We start from the raw sequence: 25,447 nt of genomic DNA, 5'->3' as shown, positions 1-25,447 counted from the left end.
TGTGTGTGTGTGTGAGTGTGTGTGTGCTTCTGCTAGCTTCTGACTCGTTACTCCATGTGCACTCTTCATAGCTAAAGGTAGGACCAACGTGGAGTTGCGTGAGAAGTTCATTCTCCCGGAAGGGACCACGCAAGTGATGGCCAGCTTTCGCTACAGAGGTCGAAGATCTCGGCCGTCCTCTAGAGGTGCCTCTCCGAACAGGTCGAACTCCAGCCACAGTTGTCCTGCTCAGCCCAACCTTCCTGCACCTGGAACACCCAAGGTGGGAGCATTTTACACGTTGCATTCGCCTCGGGTGAAAGATAACGCACTTGTGGCGTATATACACACGTTTCTGACAGAAATATCTTTAACAGTTTTATTAACTATTTCATGTTTATTTCTTCATAATTGCTGATTCACTTTTTTCTAGAGTTTTTCTGGTTCTTGTAATAAAACGAATGAGATGCAGGCCACCGATTTCGACTCAGTCTTCATTCATTACATACAACACATTCAAGTTTACCGTCTGGGAAATCACATAAGTCCCATAATGCCACAAATATTGATTTTTGCACCCCAACACAACACATCAAAACAATTAAACAAATCCCTTCTATTTGAAACCTCTGTTTTATTTTTCTGTATTTGACCCACCATTGTTCCTCACAGACTCTTCAACATTTAACCCGCAATTACGATAAACCCTGGCTGACAAACAGCAAATCAGCTACTCCTTTAAAGTCATCAGACTCTTTCGAGAGCCAGGGGTCGTCCAATGAGGTATAGTGAGTCAACCCGAGTGACGAAAGATCTAATACTGACCTAACGATTGGCACTAACTTGCTATCGATTTCCTGCTGTTGTACGCAATGTGAACTTAACACACACTACGGCCTTTCAGTGCAGTCCCACTCTAAGGCTTGCATTCATGTACGAGCTGCTATCAAAAGCTTTCGAGACCAGCACGCCACAGATCATTCGCTTTTGCCGAATGTCAGCAGCTCGAGGAGGAACTTGGCAGCAACAAGCGCAAATCATGAGCAAGTCGGCAAATGCTTTCGACATTTTCGGGGGTTGAGCTCGTTGAAAACCATCCCGATCTCCCGTCGTCTTCCAGCGATGTTCTTCTGATTGTTCTTGCACAATCTTGTCCATGATCAAATCTCAGACGCTGTAACACACGTGGTCAGAATAGCACACAGCTCCTCACAGGATGATGAGGCTTTTGGCACACTGACTTATGAAGGTCGGTGCTCCTTGTGACTGTGCGTGCTGCTTTTTGCTGCCATCTGTTGGCGTGTTGCTGAAACTAGTCTCGAAACTTTTTGATACCACCTCGTATTCATCCAGGTTTGTCTAAATCTTTGTATTTAACACTGAGCATGTTCTCTGATGCGAGTAGTTTTTCAGAAATGTGTTAAGGGTTTTTTTTTTTGGACTCGGGAACTCTCTCTTCAGTTCTTCTTTCAGCTGGGCTGTACTTTCACCTTGAACTCTTAAAAGGAAAATTATTAATTTTATACCATAGCGCTGTCTAATTCTTCAATCTGTAAATTCAAGATTATAAAAAAATTGAAAAAATCTGGCAAGGAGACCGTAAGATACGTGATAGAAACGACTTCATTGTAATTCTTGCCAAATGTCTCTGTGGTATAAGATTAATAAAAAAAATACTGCTACTGGAAAATAATCCACTTCAGAGTGATGCTCTCAGGTCGTATCACACCACAGACGTGTGGATTATTTTTCTCTAACGACGTGTGTTTTCTAATATAACTGTTAAGTCTTGCTTGCGCTGTCAAAGCTTTGTTGTAATGTGTTATCTTTGCATTATTGTGCTTCCTGTTGAATAATTACGTGCTATTTTTTACGTTCAAACATTCCAGCATGTCACTTTACTCATGTATTTGTTATGGAAAGTGACAGAATTATGTATACATTTTTATTTTATTTTTTTATCTCTGACATAAAAATATACAGTATATCGTTTTTCAAAATTGTTTCCTGTAAACAAGTGTTACACAAGTTGTGTTGTACAAGTTGGTTTCAGGCAAGTAGCACTTTTACGCTCTAGGTCAAAAGCTAGATCTTTAAAATTCTTGTTCTTGTGTTAACTAATCTGTCCTGAGGAGTTTTCTTCTTTGCTTTCCACAGAGTACGCCCATCCAAGGCAGCAAGCTCCGGTTGCCTGGCTATCTGTCAGGAAAAGGTTTCCAGTCTGGAGACGAGGGAACCCTGATAAACAATGCAATTCTGAAAGCTAGGAATCATGCTGCAGGTGAGGAAAACATGCAGCTTGTTTATAAAGTTCTTCCAGCCTGGGATTTTCACACACACACACCTCTCAAAAATGGACATATATGTACAGGTGTTCCTAATAAAGTGGACAGTTTATTGATGTTGCTATAATATTCACCACATCACTGAATCTCTGCACTTTTCAGGACACAGTAAGATTCCCAGCAGGCCTGGCAGTAAGGCAGGGAGCCGCGGAAGCAGCCGGCGAGGAAGCGACGCCTCTGACTTTGACATTTCCGATATCCAGTCCGTCTGCTCGGACATGTCGGAGACGGTGATGGACTCCACAAGGCCACGCTCTTCTCCACGCCAGCCTGGAGTCAAACCCTCCAAAATCCCTACGCCGCAGAGGAGGAGCACGGCCAGCAGCAAACTGGCCAAGACCACGGCCAAGAGATAGTCAGCAGCTGGATTCTATCTTCACAGCACTCTGCTGGAACACAACTGGACTTCTGAAGACACTCAACAAAAACACTGCAAAACGTCCGTATTTAAGTAGCAAGTTGTACATTACAACAGGAAAAAAACAAAAAAACCCTGTAGCAAGTTGTAAATTATTCCAAAGGAGAAACGAGGTGATGTAAGTGGGATTGATGACGTGCGAGTGGAACATGACAGTTTTCGTGTAATTTTGTTGTGTATTTTTAATTTCTGTGAAATAATGTCACATCAGATTTTATTTGATTTTATTGTATCGCTGCTACAGCCGGAGACGATAACAAGCACTTGCAGGAGAAAAAGAACTGTACATTGTGACGCTAAACAACAAATCTTTTCCCACATTCTCGGACTGAGTTCACGTCAGAAAGCTGAATGTACCGCAGAAATCTCCGCAAGCTTGCGAGTAATATTACGCCGCTGCGATTCCTCCTGACTATTTATTCATCTATTTAAAGTGCAATGATGTGTTGCTGGAATGCGTTTTTTTTTTTTTTTTTTAAAGGGCAAAACTAACTAATGGTAACTGCTTCAAGTGATCCTCCTCAAACACTACATGCAAAAAAAAAAAAAAGGAACCCAACATCGAACCAGTGCATCATATCCACCTGCTGCATAATGTTTTAAGTTCTTAATCCTATCATTGTGTGCCATTTAACCTTGACAGGAACCTTCTACGGTTCCAACTAGAAGATATTCATAAGTGCGTCATGTCTGTGTACTGTATGAACCCCGTGTCAGTGGATTAATCGCATAACATTTTTTTTTTGTAATAAAGCTGCTTGCAAAAAAGCTATGGCAGTATTGGAAAAAACGAAACAAAGCCTATTTGTTTATTTATGAAGTTTCTATACCGACTCAAAAACAAGATATGGTGTCTGATGGAAACGGGTGTTTCGGAAGAACGTTTTAATGAGTTATAAGAAGTTAATGACACTTTACTGGACATGAGAGAGGAGAATAGACAGTGTCAGCATTCTGAGACTTGGCAAACAAAGAACACTGGATGAACAAAAAAAAAAAAAAGGAGGGGAGGAACTTCCTGACTAAATTGTGCCAGATGGCCTTTGTGTTGTTTACTGGATTAATAGCGTCATGTGAAAGAATCCGGCTGTTTCCTCGCGCTGCATCTGTCTCACAAACATATAGTCCAAATGCATTATAGACAAAAGTTTGTGTACACCTGAGCACCTTAAACATCCCATTCCACATTCCCAACTTCTATAACAAACTGCACTATTTTGGGAAGATGTTGTGGAGATTTGTAAGATCTCATTTAATCATGTGTGTTAGTAAAGTCAGGTCCTGATGGAGGTGAGGAGGCCTGGGGTGCAGTCAGCCTTCACCTCCAAATGTGTGGGAACAGTTTGAGAAAGAACCACATCTGGCTGGAAATGTCAGGTGTCCCAATGATTTTTTGTCAGTATTATATACATTTACATTTATGGCATTTGGCGTATGCCCTTATCCAGAATTACATTTAGCTCATTCATCCTGAGCAGCTATGGGTTTAGGGGCTTCCTCAGGGGCCCAGGAGTGGCATCATGGTGTGTCTGGGATTTAAACTCACAAACTTGTACTTCAAAGTCCAATCCTTTAAACATTACATTCCCACCTCCCTTCATTAGGAGCAGTTTGTTCTCACTTCAGTAAAACATGTGCAAGTAGCAGGTCAATTTATAAGCAGCGCAATAAAGCAGTTTTTATGCCCCAGAATTGTACTTTAATAAACTTCTAATTTATACCTATAGGGCTTTTTCCGCTCACTTAAAGTCTGAATTGCGAGCGAGCTGACGTCTATCTTTACGTGCTCTCGAAGCCTCTATGCTCATAAAGAGGAATAAAACGGGAGTCTTAAAGAATCTGTGGATTAAAGTGTCCATGTGCCTGTATATAAAATGTAAAAGTGAAATGGTATAAAGTGATTCCTGCATTGGAAACAACAAAAAAACAAGATACATATAAATCACAAAAACAAGATATTTCACTAAGTTACTGTAGATGTTCTCAGCTCGTGTGTGTAGTTTGTAGGTGATATTTGTTGAGGTTGTAGAAACATTTCTTCATTCCACCCCCTTCGGCCTACACGATCTTATCTTTGCTGAAAGATTTCACCCAAAACCAGGTGCGTATCAGTGGAATAAAAATACAAATCAAACGACATATAATCACATTTCTGTTTTGCTTTGCAAGATCTTGGTCTCGCAGTCCATTTCTGTGAACACCACCAGATTTCTGTTCCTCTTCTGATGGAATGTTTGCCGAGCTCAAGTCATGTCTATCCGTGACATTCTTCATCTTTGTATCAGTAGTTCCTAAACCTAACCACCATCCTGAATATTCCGCCTCTTCAGTCTACATTGTAGCAGAAGGCTGCTGTGATGAGAAATCATGTATCGTGCATCTTGCATTGTTTCTAGCATCCAACATGGATCCTGAGAGTTGGACCCGATTCAGGTGATTCTAACTGGTGGTAAATTGTGTATGTTGGGAATTTGCACCCACGCAAGATCGAATCCAGGACTCCTGAGCTGACTCGTCTCGAGAGTTTTTGCAGTATGGTGTTTGTTTGCTCAGGGTAATTCTCAGCTCGGGTTTAGGTTTTCAAGGTGCAGCGAGCTTCAGGAGAAAGCAAGAGCCTTCGGGACCCAGGGTGGTGTGGAGCGCAAGGATCACGTCGGAGAGCAAGAGCGAGCTTAAAGCGGTGCTCGGCCTAGAGATGGCACTTTAAAGCTGACCTGGTGAAGAACCGGCTTCCCCTCAGCACTACACACTGCTCTCTGAGGAATATGTAAGTCTTATGAGTTCATACGAAATAATTCTAAATAACAGCAATTTCATTAGATACAATGGAAAAAGAGAAATGAATGCAAATGATTAGAAATTAGATTGGATTTATTATATGTGATTAGCCATTTAGAAATGTATGGTGGTATAAAGTCTACTGAGATGTTTGTTTTGAGGTTGGTGTGGTTATTTAGTAAGTTTTCAGAATAATGGTGTAACATTAGGAGTAGTAAAAATTTTTTTTAGACATAAGCAACGTTTTGCATATAAAGTAAAATACATGCAAGAATTTTTGGTCAAAATTTGTGAAAATAAACATCTTTTTATTTGTATTTTTTTAATTGAAGTCTGTTTTTTGGACCACAAAATTACCAATACCAACTGGATGTTTAGTAGCATCACAAAATCCTTAGTTTTTTGGTCTTAATTGTTTATTTTTTTTAAATGATTTACTGCTGAAATATCAATTTGATAATCGATTTTATAACCAGAAATGTATGAATGGTGATATATTTTTGGGCCTATGGTCGATAGTCTGAGTGTATGCGTACATTAATTTCATGCCTATTAAAATGCTGTGCTACAGAACAATCAATACAATTTCAATAGTTTTTTTTCTCTAAATTTTCCAGCCTTTTTTCCTATTATATTAGTTCTGCATGATTCTGATCAAAATATAGTGTTATAATAAAACTCTATACAACCAGTCTCACTGCAGTCTATTCATTATATGGAATTCGGCTTTTTTGCTCTCATTCTGTTTTGCAGGTACAATTAGAAGCTGAAAGTCAGAACCTTCACAATGGCTGCTTTAAATAAAATGCTGGTTGTACGTGTTCTTTTGGCCTCCGTGACTTTCTTGGGCCTCACTGAATGTCAGGATTTACCAAGTAAGTATATAACTGTTTTATTAAATACTAATATGTTATTTTAATAATTATAATAATATATTCAGTGTGAGCTCGGACACGTCACGATTAGAATGGCGTGCTCTGGGGTATGACGTCATGCCAGGAGATAATTTATTACGCGTTTTGATGTTCTGGAGTTTTTCCTGCAGGGGGCAGCACAGAGTCACCCCCAGGCCTACAGACCTGCTGTGTATTTCTTCCTCTCGATGGCAGTACATCCTGTGCATAATCTCTAGCATTATTTTATGAGTCATTTCGATGTTTTTTTGGACGGCTACATAACAGCAAAACATAGTTTAATACAACCGTTTAGTTAACAAATTAATCCGATACACTTTGCTGCACAATCTTCAGCATTTTTTACTTTCCCTGACATGAAATTACTCTCGAAGTACATATAGTAGTAAAGCGTTCACTTTATATACTATTAGGCTTTTGGATGCGCACAAAATTGTTTGCTGTTTTGCTAATTGCAGTTCAATTGCACTAAAATAATGCACTCGAAATACCCCAGTAACGACTTGTATACTGAGAATAATAATAATAACAATACTAATAAAAAAATGAGTGGGTGAAGAACTTTCCCTCCTAGATTTCCTAAACATTACTCACCGCAAGCAAATCCTCGAAAATTGAAAGCTTAGCAGATTTCCATTCTCAGTTTAGATGCACAACAAACAGTAACGGTTCTGGTCAACGCAGCATGTCTGTTTGGTTTTCTAGGTTATGACCTGCTGGAGGAGTTCCGCTTGGCTGAGAGCAGAGGGGTGAGGCAGGTGAAAGGCTCGGAGCCAGACTCGGTAGCTTACCGTGTAAATCCCTCCCTGCATCTCAGGAAGACCTTGAGGTACTGTAGGGGAAAGAAAATGTAAACAAGTTTCATTCTAAAAAAATTCACAGCAGGAGAATACGGTTTAAAAACAAAGTGTTGAGTAATAATCCGGGATGTTTTAGGGGTTAAGATTGGAGTTACACACACACACACACACACACACACACACACACACACACACACACACACACACACACACACACACACACACACACACACACATATCGTGCACAGGTGGTACAAAAAAAACAGTTCATGCCAAAGCTGCCACAATGCCAAGGATCAAATTGAGACAATGTTATACTTAGACACATGAGAAGTGTTTAGTCCCCTGCAACATGTGGTGTTCAGAAGGAATGGTATTTTTTTTTTTTTTTTTTACTTTCATGAGTTTTCCATTGGTCCTGATTTTCCACTGAGTGCAATCATTCCCTCCTCCAAACAATAGCTCTTGTTTCCTTCTGCCGATCAGATTTGATAAGTGCTAACCATATCCGATAAGAATTTACTGTCGATTTGGATTACAGCGACTACACACGCAAAAGGATTTGATTATATGAATCAAACTGCTATATATTTTCGCTTTATTTATACCCGTTGAAAGAAAAAAAAACCCAGAGCTGAATTGAAATTTCCTGACCTTCCTGAGCTCAAGTACAATATAATCTGCTGCTGGGACAGAAAAAGAAAAAAAAAAAACGCTACAGTGAGTTCGTTCTGTGCTTCCAGGAACAGCAGTAGTTTCTCCATGTGTTGGGTCTTTCCTAGTTGTGTGTGAGCCAAGCGAACTGTCCTCAGTGAACTTCTCCAGCTTGACAACCAAATCATGTTTACATATGGAGCAGTGCACATTAGCGCAAAATCATTGACTGAGTGTTCAGGCAAAATGTGGTTAACGCAACATCAAGGAACATGGAGAGAACATGGAGAGAAGCCTGAGTGGGGGCCTCCCAAGAAAGCGTGGGCGCTAATGCGAATTGTGAAACAGCCTCATTGTTCTCGGAAACATTAACTACTAATTTCAGCAAAAACAAACCCGAAGCAAGAAGAAGGAGCAGAAGCCGCACGGTACACAAACAAACAAAATCCGTAAAAGGCGAGTGGAACAAAAGAGGGCATGTGCCCTACATTAACACGGTTTGGATCTCCAAAAAGGGTATCCAAACACAATGCTTTGAACGTCTGATTTTTTTAAATGGTGTGTCGAGTGATTACACTTGTAAATTCATCAGATTGTAAATGTTATTGCAGTTGCATTTCCTGTATTTATACATCGCTGCTATAATCTCTCTTATTTATGTCTCTCTAACGCCCTGACGTTTTTTGGCCAACCTCCTATTCCTCCAGCGAAGTTTACCCAAATGGTCTGCCTACCGACTACTCCGTCATAGCCACTTTCAAGATAACCAAGGATGAAGCCAAAGCGTCCTGGAACCTGTGGCAGGTTAGCGACCCCGAGGGCCGGGATCTGGTAGGGCTGCGTTTTAATGGTGACTCCAGAACGCTGGACTTCTTCCACAGCAGCCCCAGCAATACGCAGATGCTGCGCACCTTCCATGGTGCGGAGAAGTTGTTTGACGGCGAGTGGCACAAACTGGCATTAAGTGTGAAGGGAAACCAGGCGAAGCTCCTGGTGGATTGTGAGGAAGTGAGCTCCGAGCCGCTGGATGAGCCGAGGCCGGTCATCGTCCGCGGCTACACCTCCATCGTCAAGAGAGCTGCTGGCGATCGCGCCGTCTCGGTGAGTAACAATCAGGAATGCAACGTCAGCCTCAGTACAGCTGTCAGGTTTTTGTATCATTTTTCAGGGAAAATTTTTTAACGGAAACTTTAATAGATATAAATGATGGGAGGCAAATTTAAGAAAATAAAAATGTATACGAAATACAATGTATTAAAAGAGGTGAGAAAAAACGATGCACTAGTGCACAAAGCATAGAGTGCAGAGAGCCAGAAATACATCCACAGTTTATTGAAACATGAATAGGTGTCGCTCCAGCTTATATGTCACATCCATCATTATTAATCTTCCTAAAACATGTCAGTCTGTGTATTAAACATGCAAACCTAGATCAATTCAAAACTATTTTCATGAACCAACAATGTATAAATCTAATCTCACATTAGAATCTATTCCAAACCCACTGGAGCTTTTCATGCATAGCAGGGAAGTGGTAGATCAGTGGGTAAGGTTCTTGGTTACTGATCAGAAGGTCATTGGTTTAAGCCTCAGTATTACTTTTCGTAAAACCCTTGAACAAGTCCCTTAACCCTTTGTGCTCCAGGGGTATCATGGGGTATCATGGCTCCAGGGGTATCATGGCTACAGGGGGTCTCATGGGGTATCATGGCTCCAGGGGTATCATGGCTGACTCGTGCTCTAACATATCGCTGGGATATATCCCAGAATAGAATACAAGAAATTCTCCGTCATGTACAAACGTGCATGTGACTCTATTCTATAGAGTGAAAAAGTACAAACTGGAAAAGTTTAATTTATTTACAAAAGAAAAAAAAAATGCAATTCAGCTTGTTGTGGCTTATACAGGGTTAAATTGGGTCACCTGTATTTTTCTAGTGCGGTTGATGTTATTCGGAAAGGCTTGTGATCGAAGACTGCAAAAATTGACCGTTCACGTGCTCGTAAAACGTACGCGCTTTATGATTACACAGGTGGACCTGCAGAGGATGCGTGTTTCCTGTGATGCTGACCAGGCCTATTCTGAAGGCTGCTGTGAGCTCTCCAACGTGGTGAGTCAGCCTTTGGTGTATTCGCACGTGTGTGTGTGTGTGTGTGTGTGTGTGTGTGTGTGTGCACTTTTTAATCAGGGCCCTTTATTACTCTTCTCTCCCCCTTGGTGTCTACAGTGTGGAGGACATGCTGAAATCGGCCTCAGTGCTACTAGAGGCAGAGCCATATGTAAATGCCTGCATGGACAGCCGGGGCCACAAGGAATTACCGGTCCAAAGGTAACCATATTTTCATCAATCCTGAAGCTGTAGCTATATTCACTCTGCCCTAGGGTGATCTCTGTGCCTTTCTGTTCATGCACAGGGTCACGGAGGTCTTACAGGAGAACCTGGAGAAGCAGGACAAATGGGAAACTGGGTAATTTGCTTCTCTAACCTCAACAATTACTCAATTGAGCTTCTGATAGAGGCTCGTTATGAGGCTCACCGGAGAACAAACACAGCAAGGTTACAAATAAAAAAAATAGAAGCACAGAGGATGAGAAATGGTGAGAGAAATAGTAAGTGTGGACCTCGCCTGGGAGACGAGTGGAGTTGTGGAAAATGGCAGTGAAAACACTGCTAAATGAAGGCATGATGGAAACAGAGCTAGGAACCGAGCCGTGCTTCGAGAGGGGAAATATTGCGGCTTGCCTCACTCTTTTAGTACAGTCATGTACAGCTGGCATTCAAGGCAACAGTCAGCTTTTATTACGATTACATAAACTGAAAGGTGAGGCCTGGCATCACACATCCTTATAACGCGCAATCTAAATCAAAAGACGAATTCGATTGTATAGCGACGTCGCCGGAAGGTCGATCAGCCCGTATATGACGTACAGTAAATCAAACACTAAAAAAATGATGACTTACACAGTTGTTGGAAATGTTGCAATGCATATTTAATGCTCTAATTGTAAATGAAAGGATAGAGTGATTGTTGCAGTAGTTGACTACGTGATTACCTAATAAATAAACAACACACTGAAACTGAGCGAAGCCAGAAAGTAGGCAGCAAAAACAAAGGGAAAGCTTTCAGGATCAGCTTCATTAGAGGACGAGGCACAATGCACCAGGATTCACTTACGTTGTATACATTTGGCTGCCGTTTTTTTTTTTTTTTTTTTTTTTTCCTGGGCAGTTCTTTCCATTCCAGCTTTTTTTTTTCCTGACTAATTTATGTCTCTGATCTGCATCCAGGTCTCAGTAGTGAGCTGGGAAAAAAAGCTATTTCATGCATTAAACGATCTTCGAGAGTGAAACTGCGTGACTGTGCCATAAGAGCAAAGAAAATATCCTGAACAGGACCGTGTATCCTTAAACACAGACGAAGGTGAAAATGCATTCTGAGTGAATGTGTGCAGAGAGGCAGACGTGTGTTTACTGTCGTTCTGCTGGAGAAGGCGCAGTATTTCCTGCCCTGCACTGGATATCTGCTGCACTGGGTGGTCTTACATTTACTCAGACGAATTGGACTGTCCCCTTTTACCTCCTCCTCCTTCTAAAGCTGTATTTACTCTTTGACCCAGTGTTTGTACAGACTCGACACATCTTGTGCTAATGAACTTCTTTTAGATGACGTTGTTTCGAAATTGGGCGCTAATTGAATAAGCGCTTATAAAGGCTGAAAGCGATTAGCTGGAGACTAGACAAAAAGTCTATTACACAGCTGGCTTTGCAACAGTTAAGACCCATTTTAGCAGCAATATGCAACAAAGACATTTTTCTGTTGATCTGTTAAACGTGTGAGAGGTAGTGTGAAATTCACCTGGAAAAAAAAACAAAACCAGGATTAAACACAGGATCCAGTATGTCGACACTATAAATGTCTTGGCTTTTATTAATCGAAAAGGAGCAGTAAATTTTTGTACGTATTTAAATATACAGTCAAACAGGGATGTTTCACACTGTTACGCGCAGATATTCTATAATTCTATAAAAAGCTCTGGACAGTCTTTTATACATGCAGTGGTAAGCTGTAATAATAAACTTCCATATAATATACCGTGTGCGATTTATACACTATGATTTGGGATGAATTATACAACAGGTGGTGATGTGGGTTGATAATAATAAAAATACGAAACACTTTCTGATGTGCAGCAGCATTTTTATGTTAAAGAGGTATATGATTTATAATTTACGCTATGAACAACTGTTCCACTGCAAATCAACACAACTGCAGAAGATTAGGACATTCGTGTGATTTTACTACGACTTTAATGTGTTTTTATAATCTATGTCCTTGCGTACTTATTGCAGGGAAGACGGGGAGACACCGGAGACTATGGAAACATAGGCGAAACTGGCCCTAAGGTAAATCACTTATTATATCTTCAATGCTTTTGTCCTTTTCCACCCCTGATCTCTGCATGGCGTTCTCTTCAGCTCGAAAATCCATCTCTACAGAGCAAGCTGAACTGGATTGAATGTGTTTCCCTAGGGTTATCCCGGGATCAAAGGAGAGAAGGGAACGCGAGGACTCCACGGCGCCGAGGTACGGTCAGAACGTGTGGGACATTCACCAATTCTGTTCCTACACATTTGCACTGTTAATGATTCTTCCTCTGGCAGGGGGACAGAGGGCCTAAAGGTCTGAAAGGTTTACCAGGCGCTGCAGGACACAAGGTGAGAAGCCAAGCAAAGATCAAAATGTAAACAAATGGTGATTCTTATACTTTGCATTGAATTCATCGGTGTTTTGTGCTACTGAATACTGTAGGGAGTGCGAGGACCTCCTGGAGAGGCAGGAGAGACTGGGCTGAAAGGAGAGAGAGTACGTTTAAAGAATTGTTTTTCAGTCGCTGTTGTGCGGCAGTCGGATAATACATGACTCGTTTGCCTCTTTGTTGCCTCTTCCAGGGTTCACTGGGAGATCGGGGGTACCAGGGAATTCCTGGATATCAGGGAGTAAAGGTACTTTTGCGGTTTCAAATGCAAAAACAGGTCTCTACTGTAATGTGTCCGTCTCATTGTTTCCATTTGTTCACCTCTGAAGGGAGAAAAAGGACCCTCTGGAAATGATGGACCTTCAGGAATGCAGGGTCTGCAGGTAGATCCTGATGAACACGCTGTGTTAATGCATTCTTTACCACGATGACGTTTAAGATTAATAGTTGGCTTTTAAATCAAAAACCTCCAAAAACACCCATGAATGACTCCGGAAATGAGTATGCAGTCGACTTTAAAGAGGAAGTTCACTCTTTTGGCTATGATTGTTGAGTAGTTATTAGCCAGAGCAATTTTTTTTATAAAAAGAATTTATGTTTTTAGCTCAAATAACGAGGGTGTAGTGCGAGCTGAACACAAACTGACATCAGGAACATGATATGTTTTTAATGGGGATAAGAATTATAATAGAACATAAAATGATGCTCAAAGAAAAACCTTGTAGCACCTCTATAGCATGTCTATAGCATCTCATTGAAAATTCCTGTTTTGTTTAAATCCCCACCTGGAATCCTGGACGGTTTGGAAGTCTTTGATTCATTCTATCAATTAACTTATGATGTGCATTGCAGCTAAAATCTACTCAGTTCTTCCTCTCTAGATTCTAAATATTAAACTTGTTGTTGTTGCTTTGCTGTGTGACAGGGTGTTGTGGGAGATCCTGGTGAAAGAGGAGAACCTGGAGAGAAAGGAAAGCCTGTAAATATTCCACTGCTCATGTTATTCTATTAAATGAAACGAACGTATTCCACTTTACGATAATTCACTTTTTCATCTCATCCAGGGTTTTCAAGGGCTGAAGGGAAGAACTGGAGGCATGGGAATAACGGTAGCTGTAATCTGCATGCTTCACATCATGAGGTGTTTACAAATGAATAGAAACGTATGTGAATAAATGGAAAGGGTGTGAATTTTTCAGGGCATTGTCGGTGATCCGGGTTTGCCTGGTAGGGACGGGGACACCGGCATTGAGGTACGTTCTGGTGTCGTTGTTCTGATGTTACTGCTTCAGTTCTTCCATCTGATGTTTTCTTTCTATTTTGTATTTCTTACAGGCTTATCAAGGACTACAGGGGGCAGAGGGTAAAGCTGGAGGAGTGGGCGAAAGGGTAATGCCAAGCTGAACTCATACACGTCGTTCTTGTTATGTACAGCTATAACATTTAATGTAATCTTTTGTTCAAACAGGGTGAAAAAGGTGCTCAGGGGCCTCCAGGGAACATGGGTCCTCAAGGACGCACTGTAAGTACTTACTATTCTTATTAGAATATTCATACCAGGTATACATCACCTGGATTGTGCTGGCAACATCTTGATGGCTTTATAACATACGTTCTTTAGGGTCTGCAAGGATATAAGGGCTCAGCAGGGAAGCCAGGAAGACCAGGACTCATCGGACCTCCAGGAAGAACTGTAAAAAAATTTCGAAAGATATTCCAGAAGCACTTTGTGAAATATGTATAAGTACCTTCTTCTCTGTGAAAGTATTTCCCATTCTAAAAATGTGGTGTTTTATTTCTAGGGACATATAGGATTACCAGGAAAACCAGGTCCAAAGGTAATGATCTCACTGCTCACTGTAACTACATGCTCTCTGCTCTCCAAAGTATGACAAGCTGCTACGTGCATTAACGATACTCATATGGGAGCTAGCATATATTTTATTTTTTTGCTAGCAGTTACTATCCACAAATTGTAATTAAAATGAAAAAAAAAAAAAAAAACATTCAACATCACATAGATTTCTTGCATTCTGTCAGCAGGCTTTCGAGTAAAATCACATGACCGTGTGGCGTTTCTGGTAAACAAGTACTTTCGAATATTACTTGAATTTTGAGGTTCGATCGAAGAGTATCTGCACTAGTGAAAAGGAAGGTTTATAAAACAGTGGTGAGACCTGTTGGGTCATATGGTTGAAAGACAGGAGGCGGAGCTTCAGGTGGAGGAGTTGAAGATGCTGAGATTGTAAATTCGGAAGGGATTTGGATGGACAGGATTTGAAGTTTATTCAAGGACGTTTTGAAGACAAGGTTAGATTGGAGCGATGGTTTTGAGGAACATATGGTATGTGGGTAGAAGGACGATGAAGATAGAGCCTTCAGGCAGGAGGAGATGTGGAAGGAGGAAGAGGAGGAGATGTGGTGAGGGAAGACATGCAGGTGGTTGGTTTGATGTAGAGAACAGGGTGGTATGGAGATTGATGATCTGCTGGGGTGATCAGTAATGGGAGCAGGAGAAAAAAAGGAGAAGAAGACTCCAGGGTTTGGGGGTGTTGTGAGAAAAACATCTACCAGCTTCAATCGAATCAGTAGGCACACCTTAGGTAAAGATGGGATCAAAAAGTTTCAAAAGTCAATCAGTTTGAGCCATGTTTCTCAGATAATAAAATATTTTAAGATTATATTTGCTTAGAAATCAAACAATACCTCAACGTCTATAAAATCCAGAGCATTGCTATGTATTGAAATCTCCAACATCTGGAAGGAGGATGTTTCTTCATAGTTTATTAAACATACAATTAAATCAAAAGTGATTATCATGGATTAAAAATTGCACATCCAAGGGGTGGGATATAAAGGTAGAATAATACAAGACCTAAAATGGCACAGTGTTGGATGAGCGTAGGCTTTAAAAAAAAAAAAACATATATGTTAACAGGCTGCTCTTGTTCTGTCAAATAAGATCTAAACCAGACAAGAAGTTATCTGTTTAAACCGGGTGTTTATTGAGCCTGTCCAATAACTTCCTTAGTATAACATCGAATCCAACAGCTCCAAAAACAGAAACCAGTCTCTGAGTCACATACAGTAGAAGGTCACTGACCACTTCACCCTGTGCTGATTCCCCATTCTGGGTTCGGACCAGACTACTTGTTATTAGTATTTAACCTTCTCGAACATCTCAGGAAACACAGCACATGCACGTGAACATGGCTGCGGTTCTCTGACAATGTGGAATCCCTACATGTTTAAACAGTGGAGTCATGTCTGCTCTGCACTGTGCACCATGTATCCGTGCACAGCCAGCTGGCCAGGAGAACGTCTACAAACACAGGATCCTCTGTTCTCATTCCAGTGTCAGCTCTTTACTCCAATCTCTTCTTCTGAAATCTTCACTTTCAATTCGTTCACTGGACATCTTCATGGATTTGGATCGTTCTTAAAGAGCCCTGCTCAGAGAGGAACCAATCTCCCAGTGATGATTTAATCCAGATGTTCCAGATGAAATTAGTATTCAGACCTGAGACGTATGTAATGACTGTTTTAGAAGTCACACAGGTCTGTGCCTTGACTGAGGGTGTTTTTGTGACACGTTCACTTCGGCGGTAATTTCGGATGAAAGTTAAGTCAATTAATCACCACATCTGGACTGATTACTGACATATAAACTAGAATCCTATTAAACATTTTAATGCTTGCCATCTTCTAATTCACGATTTAGGATCACGGTGTTCGTCTCGTTCATTCATCATTAAATGCTCTCGTGCTTTTTCGTTTCTTTCTTCAGTCCACAGTTTCGAAAGCAAGCTCTTGCGTTTAAAGGCGGCAATTTAGACAATGCAAAAAAACAACAACAAAACAAAAATGCTTTGCTTGATAAAACCCCCCTGAGAACACATCTGATTTGCATAATCTACAGGGATTACAGCCAAAAAATCGGCCCAAGCGGATGCTTAATCCGTGTCTAAACACACTCGACTTCAGTGCACAAACAATGACGTCCTTGTTGTGTTTTTCATGACTTATTTTTGTGTCATTATTTAAGCCGGATCATTAAGACGTAGGAGTTTGTATGGGACATCAACAGTAAATCTAATGAACCCTGAGTTTAATGATATGCATGCCATGCTGCGTAGAACATGGAAAGTTGAAGCAGCACATAAACACACTCCAACCCAAGTCCTTGAAAGGATAAGAGCAACATTTGAAAACTGCGCTTTGCACTCGAAATCTTTGGATTCTGTTAGAAGTGATGAAAGTGTGTCTGATATTAAAAGACAATCGAATACAGGGAGGAAAATGGATCATTTCGGGGGGTTTTCATATTAGTAGCAGATGGTGCATTTCATCTGCTCATTTTAATGTCTCAAAGCAGCAGAACACCAACAAATTTCAGCTGGGTTTTTTTGGTGAAACGTCAAGTCAAGTCAAGTCAAGTTTATTTGTATAGCGCTTTTCACAACAGACATTGTCTCAAAGCAGCTTTACAGAAAACAACAGTGAAGGTGAATGGTGTGCGTTTGTCCCTGATGAGCAGCCGTGGCGACTGTGGCAAGGAAAAACTCCCTTAGATGATATGAGGAAGAAACCTTGAGAGGAACCAGACTCAAAGGGGAACCCATCCTCATATGGGTGACATCAAGAGTTTGGTCATAAATCTTTCAACAATACAAAACAATTTGTGATCATCATAGATCATAGAAACGTCTAGTGTGACACTGATTTGACATGACTTTATAAAATGTGCATTAAAAAAAAACCCACAATAATTTTACACCACAAGGCCACACCTACAAACACGACCGGGCGCTCAGATGGCACATCAGTAGCATTACAGTACATTAGCAGGACATTAGTAAGAATCTTACTTACGTTTTAGTTCCAGGTATTTTGACATATTCTGCTTCATGCACCACAAATCTTTTGCCTCATATTAGTGTTGGCTAACAGTTCGAAGATTACAGGTTGGAAAGCAATGTTAGGGAAAGCATTGAAATGTAAAAACAAAAAGTAATCCTAATTTGTCACAAAATTGAATAATTTCATGCTTCAAATTCAAAGCGCCACCGTTTGCAGTGTGGATGTGACCGAATTCGACATCTTGAACGTACGATAGCTGGAAAGTCAAGCGGTTCTAGTCTTATTTACTGCTTTTGCATTTTACAGGGAAGTACCGGTGTTCCAGGATTTCGAGGTGTAATGGGGCAAAGGGTAATTCATTCATTCTTTTATTAAATCTTCTATGCAGAAATGTGCTTCTTTTCATATGCGAGCAGATGCTCATGTTATTTATCTCTTGCGTTTGCAGGAAGAAAAAGGACAAAAAGGACCAAAAGGCAGGGTAAGATTCTTTCAATGCAGTGGTTTTATTTCTATATAATAGACAATATTATAATCAAAATGTGATACTTTTCAAGCCATTTATTATTGTGTAACTGTAATTAGACTTGATTAGTAATCTTAATATTTACGCAACAGCAGTGATGCTCATTAATATCATTCTGAAATTCAATCCTGACACTGATTGCAAAGGAAATTGGGATTTTTTACAGATAATCTTTATCGAATCAATATTTCATACGCAAGTGAATTGTATTTGTACAGCACATTGTCCAACACATTGTCAGCTTTACAGAAATTCAATGAATAATTATTAAATTAGTCGCTATAAGTGTTGACTTATGACTGAGCCAAAAACAATATGAGAAGGAACTCTTAAAAATACAGATATTAAAGGGACCTCATCAGCATCCTGACACCAGAAATATTTATTTATTATAATTTCATGAAAATGTATGATAAAAAAAAAGCATTTTCCCAGAGAGAAATCCCCCCCCCCCACACACACACATACACACACAAAGAATAAAACTGTTATTTGTGCATGATGAAGGTGGGGGATAGAGGTGAACGAGGGCCAAAGGGAGGCCAGGGGAAACGAGGGCCAGCTGGAGAACCTGGCCGTAAAGGCAGTGTGGGGACCAAAGGCATCCAAGGAGACGAGGGGCCTGAGGGCTTTCAGGGACTTCCAGGACCACAAGTGAGTACCGGCTCTGCAAATTTAACAGCTATTTTATTGCATTATTATAATTGATAAACTACTCAAGTGTTAATGAGCGCTGTGGACTATAAAAAGCCTGAGGACTGATGTTTTAGTTTTATGCTTTCCTGCAGTTATTGATCTACTAATTATGTGCTAAAAGTTTCTTTTTTTCTTTTGTTTGATTTATGAGTTCAAAATCTGTCTGGACAAAAACGCACAGATTTTCTATTTCTGTTTAAACAAAGCCTCGTTTAGACAAACGGCATTTTTGAAAAACACTCATACGGACTTGCCAGCCAGTTGGCAACACACGATGTCATAAATAGTTTTATGAAATGCAGTGTTGAGAGCTCTATATTAAGCAGAGGAGAATGCAGAAAAACATCGGCATGGCCGAAATCCTGGTTAATCCCGGTCAAGGTTGTGGTTGGCCAAAAAGTGGACTGATGACAAAATGGAACTGCTGCTTAATGTTACATTTGCGTCGTATCCAAAAAATGTCTGTATGCAGTGTGGTTTGTAATGCACCAGCAGCAGCAGCATTCGAAAGCTGGAGAGTTTGCTTCATATTCCGACACTTCATCATGATCCTGTAATAATACGGCAAAATCGAATTGCAAACACTTTATAGAAAGAAGTAAACGCAGCTCACAAAGTAACAGGATAGCGGCAATGACAAACAATAACCAACACAAAACCCCAATACACGTTTGCAGATTCAAGCTAGGTGATGGCTAGGTGATGGTGTTTTGGCAAAAACATATCATATCATATCATATATCTTGAATGGTGTGTTAGAAAATGTCAATTTTCATGTGGACAAAAAGTCCAAACATTACAGCAAAAATAAAAGTTCAGAGAATAAAAGAGAAAATTCATTGTACATTCACATGAATATCCATATCCACCAATCAGCCATTACCCTAAAACCATTGTGAAGGTTCTTCTCGTGCCACCAAAACAACACAGAACCCAAAAAACCTCTGACGATGTGCTGGTCGCTGGCACCTGCAGATACTTTAAGTCGTGTAGTTTGTGAGCTGGATCCTCCGACTTGTTTTTCCTGCACGTCCCACACATGCGTGATCGGAATTTCATCTGGAGAATTCGGAGGCCGAATCGACACCATGAACTCTTCATCATGTTCTTTAAACTGTTCCTGAACATTTTCTTCAGTGTTACAGGGAACATTATCCTGCGGAAAGAAGCTATTAGGGAATACGTTTGCCGTGAAGGGGTGTAAATTGTTCTGCAAAACTGTTTAAGTAGGTGGTGAATGTCAGAGTAACAACCACATGGATGCGGGGACTTCAGGTTCTCCAGAAAAACATCACCCGGTCATCACACTGCTTCTGCTGCGTTGCTTTCTTCTCATACTGGGCTCACACACACGGCCATCCACATGATACATAAGCAAGTATGATTTATACTTTTTTAAATTTGTGCAGCGCTTTTAACATTGGATATTGTCTCAAATGAGCATGAGCAAGAAACCTTAAGAGGAACCAGACTCAAAAGGGAACCTCATCCTCATTCTCAAAACCGAACCTCCATTTATTACAGTTCCATTATCCTTGAGGTGTTCAATGATTGGCGCTTAAAACAAAACTATGGTCCTGAGCACATTATAACCGACTGCTGATATTAATTACAGTCCAAATCCATCTTCAAAAGTTCTTGAGTTGCTCTGTAATCAGACCAGGTTCTTTCATTGCTCCATGTTTTACAGTTCTGATGCTCACATATTCATCCAGCTACACTATGAGTTCTCTTCCCTAAGAACCAGCATTCAATGATTTATCAGTTTGTTCTACAGTAGCTCTTTTGTGGGATAGGCTTCGCCCCACATCATTGAGCCTCAGACAACTATGACGTTTGTCCTTCCTTGGACCACTCGCCCATTTTTCCTGCTTTCAACACATCAGCTTCGAGAACTGACTGTTCACCACCCACCTAATTCCCACCAATTAGGAGTTTCCATTGTAATGATTGTAATTATAATTATTTGATACTGGTTCAACAAGTTTCAGTGGATTTGTTTCCTAACTCAAGGAGGTACATACACACATTTGCAATAATACACACATATACAGTATATATATATATATCATGATCCACTAACTAGAGTTTCTTGAACTGTATATACATTCTGATAAGCCAAATACAAAGCATCAAAAATCCAGTCATTGTGCCACTTTGCTTTGCATGACATCAAATGTGTGGCAACCATTGTTTCACAAGAGAGCTCGTAAACACTTTCTCATTAGTGTGGTTTCTGTATCCTGGGGCATTGTTTTTATTTCGCATGACCTATAAATCTATAATGGTCCCAAGGAAATGTTGTTAGGCTGTATTTTGTTTCTCCCTCATAACACTGTGCCATTTCCTTTCCAAGCTTTGGTGTACCAGGGCAACGTTGCCTTTAGCTGGGTGATTTCTTTCGGAGCTGGGTGCAAGCCAGTGATGCATGTGGTAATCATTTCTCTCCCAGGGCCCAACGCTCTCAGCCCAACATGTTATCGAGGTCTGCAAGCGAGTAGTGCTGGAACAAATGTCCACATTCGCCAACTCCGTAAAACGTACATGTGCTGCCGTGTGTCCACTGTATGGCGACGTGCCCATGGGTGCTCCTGGTCCTCCAGGCCAAAAGGGACCACCTGGACCACCTGTGAGTCTCTTGTTTCTGCTCAGTATTAAATATACAAAACAATAAAAAAAATGCTGTAAACATTGTATTGTAAATGTTGGCAAAAAAAAAGGGAACCTTCGGATGTGGTTTGATTGAGACACCATAAAGCGAAAAATGCCATGTTTTCCACCACATTAGACATCAAGAAAAATGTTAACGAAGTCAGAATGTGCACCATACATCAGCTTTCTCAGTATTCCCTAGGCTAAGTGTGTAGGCCGTAAGAGAACATGCTGCAGGGCTCAGTACTACTGGTTGGAATTAAGACACTCAAAATTTCCAAATCTCTATGAAGACACATCAGAGGCACTAGTCAGAGAGAATCCTCATCCACCCCCTCACCCCCCACCCCCCCACCCCAGAGTGGAAAACATTTCATTTGGGAGACTGGAAGGCTGATAAAAGTTCACCGAACCTCCAATGCATGTACAAAGTACAAAGTTATAAAACTGACTCTGTACGGGTTATAAAAACTCTCTGCGCAAGAATTATTGTGCTTCTTTCCCTTTTTTTTTTTTTTTTTCAATTCATACTTTTTAACGAGTTTAAAGGAAAATCTTCAGAAGTTTAGGTTCCAGTGTTATGAAATCAAAGTTCTATTTAGTCAGCAGAAATTGATTAAAACATCTTCAGACCCATGAGACTGCAACATATGTTGGAATTTATGTAACGCTCATAACCAAACCCAAAGGAATAAATTATGGCCGGTGTGTCGTTAGGGTGATCCTGGCATTGATGGCGCTGATGGAGAAGTGGGACAGCAGGGATTCTACGGAGAGGCAGGTGATCTGGGCAAACAGGGAGCGCGAGGTAATGATGGTTCATACTAATCATTTTGATATGCATTTGGTGAAAAGGGTTATGCATCATAGAGATAAATGGAATATGCAGCTAGAAATAATAAAATTTACAAACACCTTTCAGTAAAGCTGTCGTTCTGAGTAAACGTAGCCAACATCTGTAAGCAGAACAAGTGTCCTGTGAATGAGTGTCTAAGCCAACCGCTGGACTTCCATTCTAAAGAACATCATAACGTCTGGTGCTCATACAGATCGTTATAAAAGGATGCTTGACCACATTAAAGTTTTACTTAAAATCCAACCTTATAGTCAAGTGGCAGCTCAGTGGTTAAAGTGTTGAACTTCTGATCAGAAGGTCATGAGTTCAAATCCCAACACCAGCTACTTGCCACTGCTGGGCCCCCAAGCAAGGCCCTTAAATGAAATGTAAGTTGCTCTGAATAAGGTCATCTTCCAGATGACATAAATATAAATAATGGATAGAAAAAAGAAAATAAATTAAATTCTCTGAATGTAACTGATTAGTTTAAATGTGTTCCTGTTTAGTTCCTGAACTGGTTTTATCTATAAAGCAGGTCTGATGTGCTGGGAGTACTTTTATATAATGAATATGTATAATATAATATAAAACTAAAGCTTTAGTCTAAACATGATTTTAGGAAAAAGTAAAGAAAAAAAGAGAATCCGCAGAATAACATCGGATTTCTGTGGTTTTTGATAATCGTTTTTTTTTTCATGCAGGTGACCAAGGAGATAAAGGAGACAAGGGACCAAAAGGTTATGGGTTAACTGGTTACACTGGAGACCAGGGACCAAAGGGTAATTTCATTGATTGTATTCATATAAATCGTCTTAATTATTTATTTTAACTGAACAGTTGAAGTCAGGTGTTAATACATGCATGAAGACATTCTGCCTGTTCTTCACGACTCCTTCACATCAGAAACCGATTGAGTCATATTTATATTTACCATTTTGACATTCTTGAAAACAATCTGGAAGATTCCAGAAATAGATGTAACATCATACGGAAGGTTCTGATTGGGTGTTAATTAGAAGTTCAGGTGTGGTTGTATTTAAGGTCCCATTTGAAACTATGTGGAACTTAAAGCAAATGAAAAATGATAAAAAAAAAATTCTAAAGCAAGCTGTGGACCTCCACAAGTCCAGTTCTTACTTAGGAGCGATTTCCAAACAACAAAACAACAACCATCTGTGAAAACACTGTAAACAAATATAAAAAAAGACACAGCAAGGAGATGAAAACTCCCAGCGATGAACAAAACTGGTCTGAAAGTTCCAAATGATCTTCAAGGCTGCAACAAAAGTATTGGTGAAGGGGTTGGAGACACCAGGTTCCAAAGTATATAAAAAAAAAAAATTGACTATATGGATTGGGACACCTGGCCATATGTGGTTTCTCCCCAAATTGCTACCACGATGTGGGAGACACGATTGTATAGAACATCTCCGGATGTGGGAGAATTACATTTTCCCTTTGCTTGAACTGTACAAACCTGTACAATGCCAGCTTCATGAAGGTCTGCTTTACATGGGCTGGAGTGGAAGATCTCCCGCTATTGAGCTCCAACGCTGTTGAACATGATGAATGCTGAATGCTGATGAACGCTGACTGCATGAGACTTTACTAAACCCTTGTGTCTGAATGAATCTCCTTAAAATCTAGTGGAACATGTTCTCAGAAGAGTGGAGGGAATTATAACAGCAAATGGCGACTAAACATGGAATGGGATGTGAAACACACAAATCTTATTCTCAGGTGTCCACAAACCTTTTTATGACATAGTAATAGATGTAAGATCTTGTATTTTACAGGTCAGCGTGGGAGAGCTGGCAGAGCATTCGATGGACGCCCTGGTCAGATGGGTGAGAGAGGTCATGTTGGCCGACCCGGACTCAGGGGCCACTCTGGACTACGTGGTGTTCCTGGGGTTTGTCTGACTTCAGGGTGTGGTCTGATCAACGGGACCACTAGTAGCACACCCCAGCGTGAAACCCCGAGCTCGATTCGACGGACATCACAGAGACTACGAGCACGCCCATAATGCCATGCCATACCCACAGTTGTGCGATTGCATAGTAAAACGTAAATGTAAATAGATTTATAAAGCGTCCTCATAAAGACTGTAAGGTACCAATAATAAAGAGTAGCACAACTGTCATGGACAGTGTATGTTCAGAGCAATTGAACAATTTGGTCTGGAAAATGTTTTATGTAAATTTCTCCAGCTTCATGAAGGACTTCATTGTTTTCCTGTATGAGTGAATGCACAAAGCTTTTTAACATAATGTTCGGATCAGGGTATAGATTTAATAATGGAAGTTCATCTCTTTGGATTTACACACCAAGAAGGTTGTATTGTTATTTTTGTGTTTTTCCCAGGCAAGACTTTCAAGATCACAAATCAAAATCAGTATCCACCAGATGGATTCTGAAGTAGGATTCTCATTCGCTGCCTTTCTGAACAAGTGATAGCCTTCGTGAATGAAAGAATGATAGAAAAAAGTTAATTCCTCTCGGGTTGTCATGCCATGCTTTCTAAACTTCAGCACAATAAAACTTTTTTCTGCTTTGCCTTTCAGCTGGAAATTTCAATTGCCGTTCTTATCAACCCTGCAAAGTTCGGGTTTTGTGCCAAAAGAGATCATGACACCTCAGGAGATCGTGCCAGATAATACGCATTTCATGTTTTTTTTTCTTTTCCTCCTATTTCTGTAAGCAAATAGATTCAAACTTTTTTTGGATAAGTGACTGGTTGCCATGTCCTCAACTTATTATTTAGTATTATTTTTAGTTTTCAGAGAATTGAAACTTCATGAAAAAAGTCGAGGAAGTTGACTGTAATATAATTTGGAATCATGGTTAAGAAAACATGGCCTCTATCAACACAAAAAAACAAACAAAACATTGCTGATATTTTTCAATCACTTGTGTTTATGACCAAATGATTATTTCTTGCATTAAATTATCCCGGTGCTGCTAATGGATTTCCCTGCTATCGTTTATTTTATTGATATTCATATCAAACCCTAGTTATCCCATCAATAATGCTTTCATCTCTAATGTCTACAATCAACTTTCTGTTTAGAGTTAGAAATAATTAACCAAGACTAGATTTTTTGTTTTTTTTAAATAAAGTACGGAAACCCTAAGAAACAACACTAGAACAATAAAGGAGGTTTGCTGATCGATCCTGGCAGATAAGTTCAGGTTATAGTCCTCAGATACTGCAAGTCCTTGTCCTTT

The 25,447-nt window shown here is 40.2% G+C and overlaps 2 protein-coding genes and 1 long non-coding RNA gene across 49 annotated transcripts in view; 2 read left to right on the top strand and 1 right to left on the bottom strand.

Annotated features, from left to right (window-relative positions):
- dst (dystonin) overlaps positions 1–2,724 on the top strand; it is a 124,283-nt gene extending 121,559 nt beyond the window's left edge. For 41 of the 47 annotated variants that reach the window (XM_083539087.1, XM_083539060.1, XM_083539098.1 and 38 more), the window contains 4 exons: positions 72–262; positions 652–762; positions 2,137–2,260; positions 2,427–2,724. In XM_083539087.1, coding sequence (XP_083395213.1) covers positions 72–262; positions 652–762; positions 2,137–2,260; positions 2,427–2,680 — 680 coding nt within the window. In that variant the 3' untranslated portion in view covers positions 2,681–2,724. The remainder of the gene's footprint in view (positions 1–71; positions 263–651; positions 763–2,136; positions 2,261–2,426) is intronic. The other 6 variants (XM_083539072.1, XM_083539069.1, XM_083539068.1 and 3 more) reach the window with 1 other exon arrangement.
- Positions 2,725–3,188: 464 nt separating this feature from the next.
- LOC310724809 lies at positions 3,189–7,928 on the bottom strand. The gene is made up of 3 exons (XR_014533171.1): positions 7,553–7,928; positions 7,029–7,266; positions 3,189–5,498 (listed from the first exon to the last, which is right to left on the bottom strand). It is a non-coding gene; the product is annotated as an uncharacterized lncRNA (long non-coding RNA).
- On the top strand, positions 5,388–24,782 carry LOC310724796 (uncharacterized protein). Its single transcript, XM_083539138.1, has 27 exons — positions 5,388–5,509; positions 6,274–6,395; positions 7,140–7,263; positions 8,596–8,989; positions 9,922–9,999; positions 10,117–10,218; positions 10,304–10,357; positions 12,241–12,294; positions 12,422–12,475; positions 12,553–12,606; positions 12,701–12,754; positions 12,841–12,894; positions 12,977–13,030; positions 13,573–13,626; positions 13,712–13,756; positions 13,847–13,900; positions 13,983–14,036; positions 14,116–14,169; positions 14,269–14,340; positions 14,450–14,485; positions 17,814–17,858; positions 17,956–17,988; positions 18,541–18,687; positions 21,182–21,358; positions 22,099–22,189; positions 22,921–22,998; positions 24,016–24,782. Exons 2-27 carry the CDS (start codon positions 6,308–6,310, stop codon positions 24,243–24,245), a joined length of 2,334 nt encoding a protein of 777 aa, XP_083395264.1. The 5' UTR covers positions 5,388–5,509; positions 6,274–6,307; the 3' UTR covers positions 24,246–24,782.
- The last annotated feature ends 665 nt before the right edge of the window (positions 24,783–25,447 follow it).

This window comes from Silurus aristotelis (assembly GCF_946808225.1).
Source record: "Silurus aristotelis genome assembly, chromosome: 4".
NCBI lineage: Eukaryota > Metazoa > Chordata > Actinopteri > Siluriformes > Siluridae > Silurus > Silurus aristotelis.
The sequence above is the reverse complement of the archived record's forward strand: the minus strand, read 5'-3'. Positions and strand labels throughout refer to the sequence as shown.

Bases quoted from the DNA above. Each gene is read 5' to 3' on its own strand.
- LOC310724796 (XM_083539138.1), top strand. From the start codon at position 6,308: ATGGCTGCTTTAAATAAAATGCTGGTTGTACGTGTTCTTTTGGCCTCC. The intron at 7,264-8,595 runs GTACTGTAGGGG...CTATTCCTCCAG, and splicing joins CATCTCAGGAAGACCTTGAG to CGAAGTTTACCCAAATGGTC. The intron at 12,895-12,976 runs GTACTTTTGCGG...TCACCTCTGAAG, and splicing joins CTGGATATCAGGGAGTAAAG to GGAGAAAAAGGACCCTCTGG.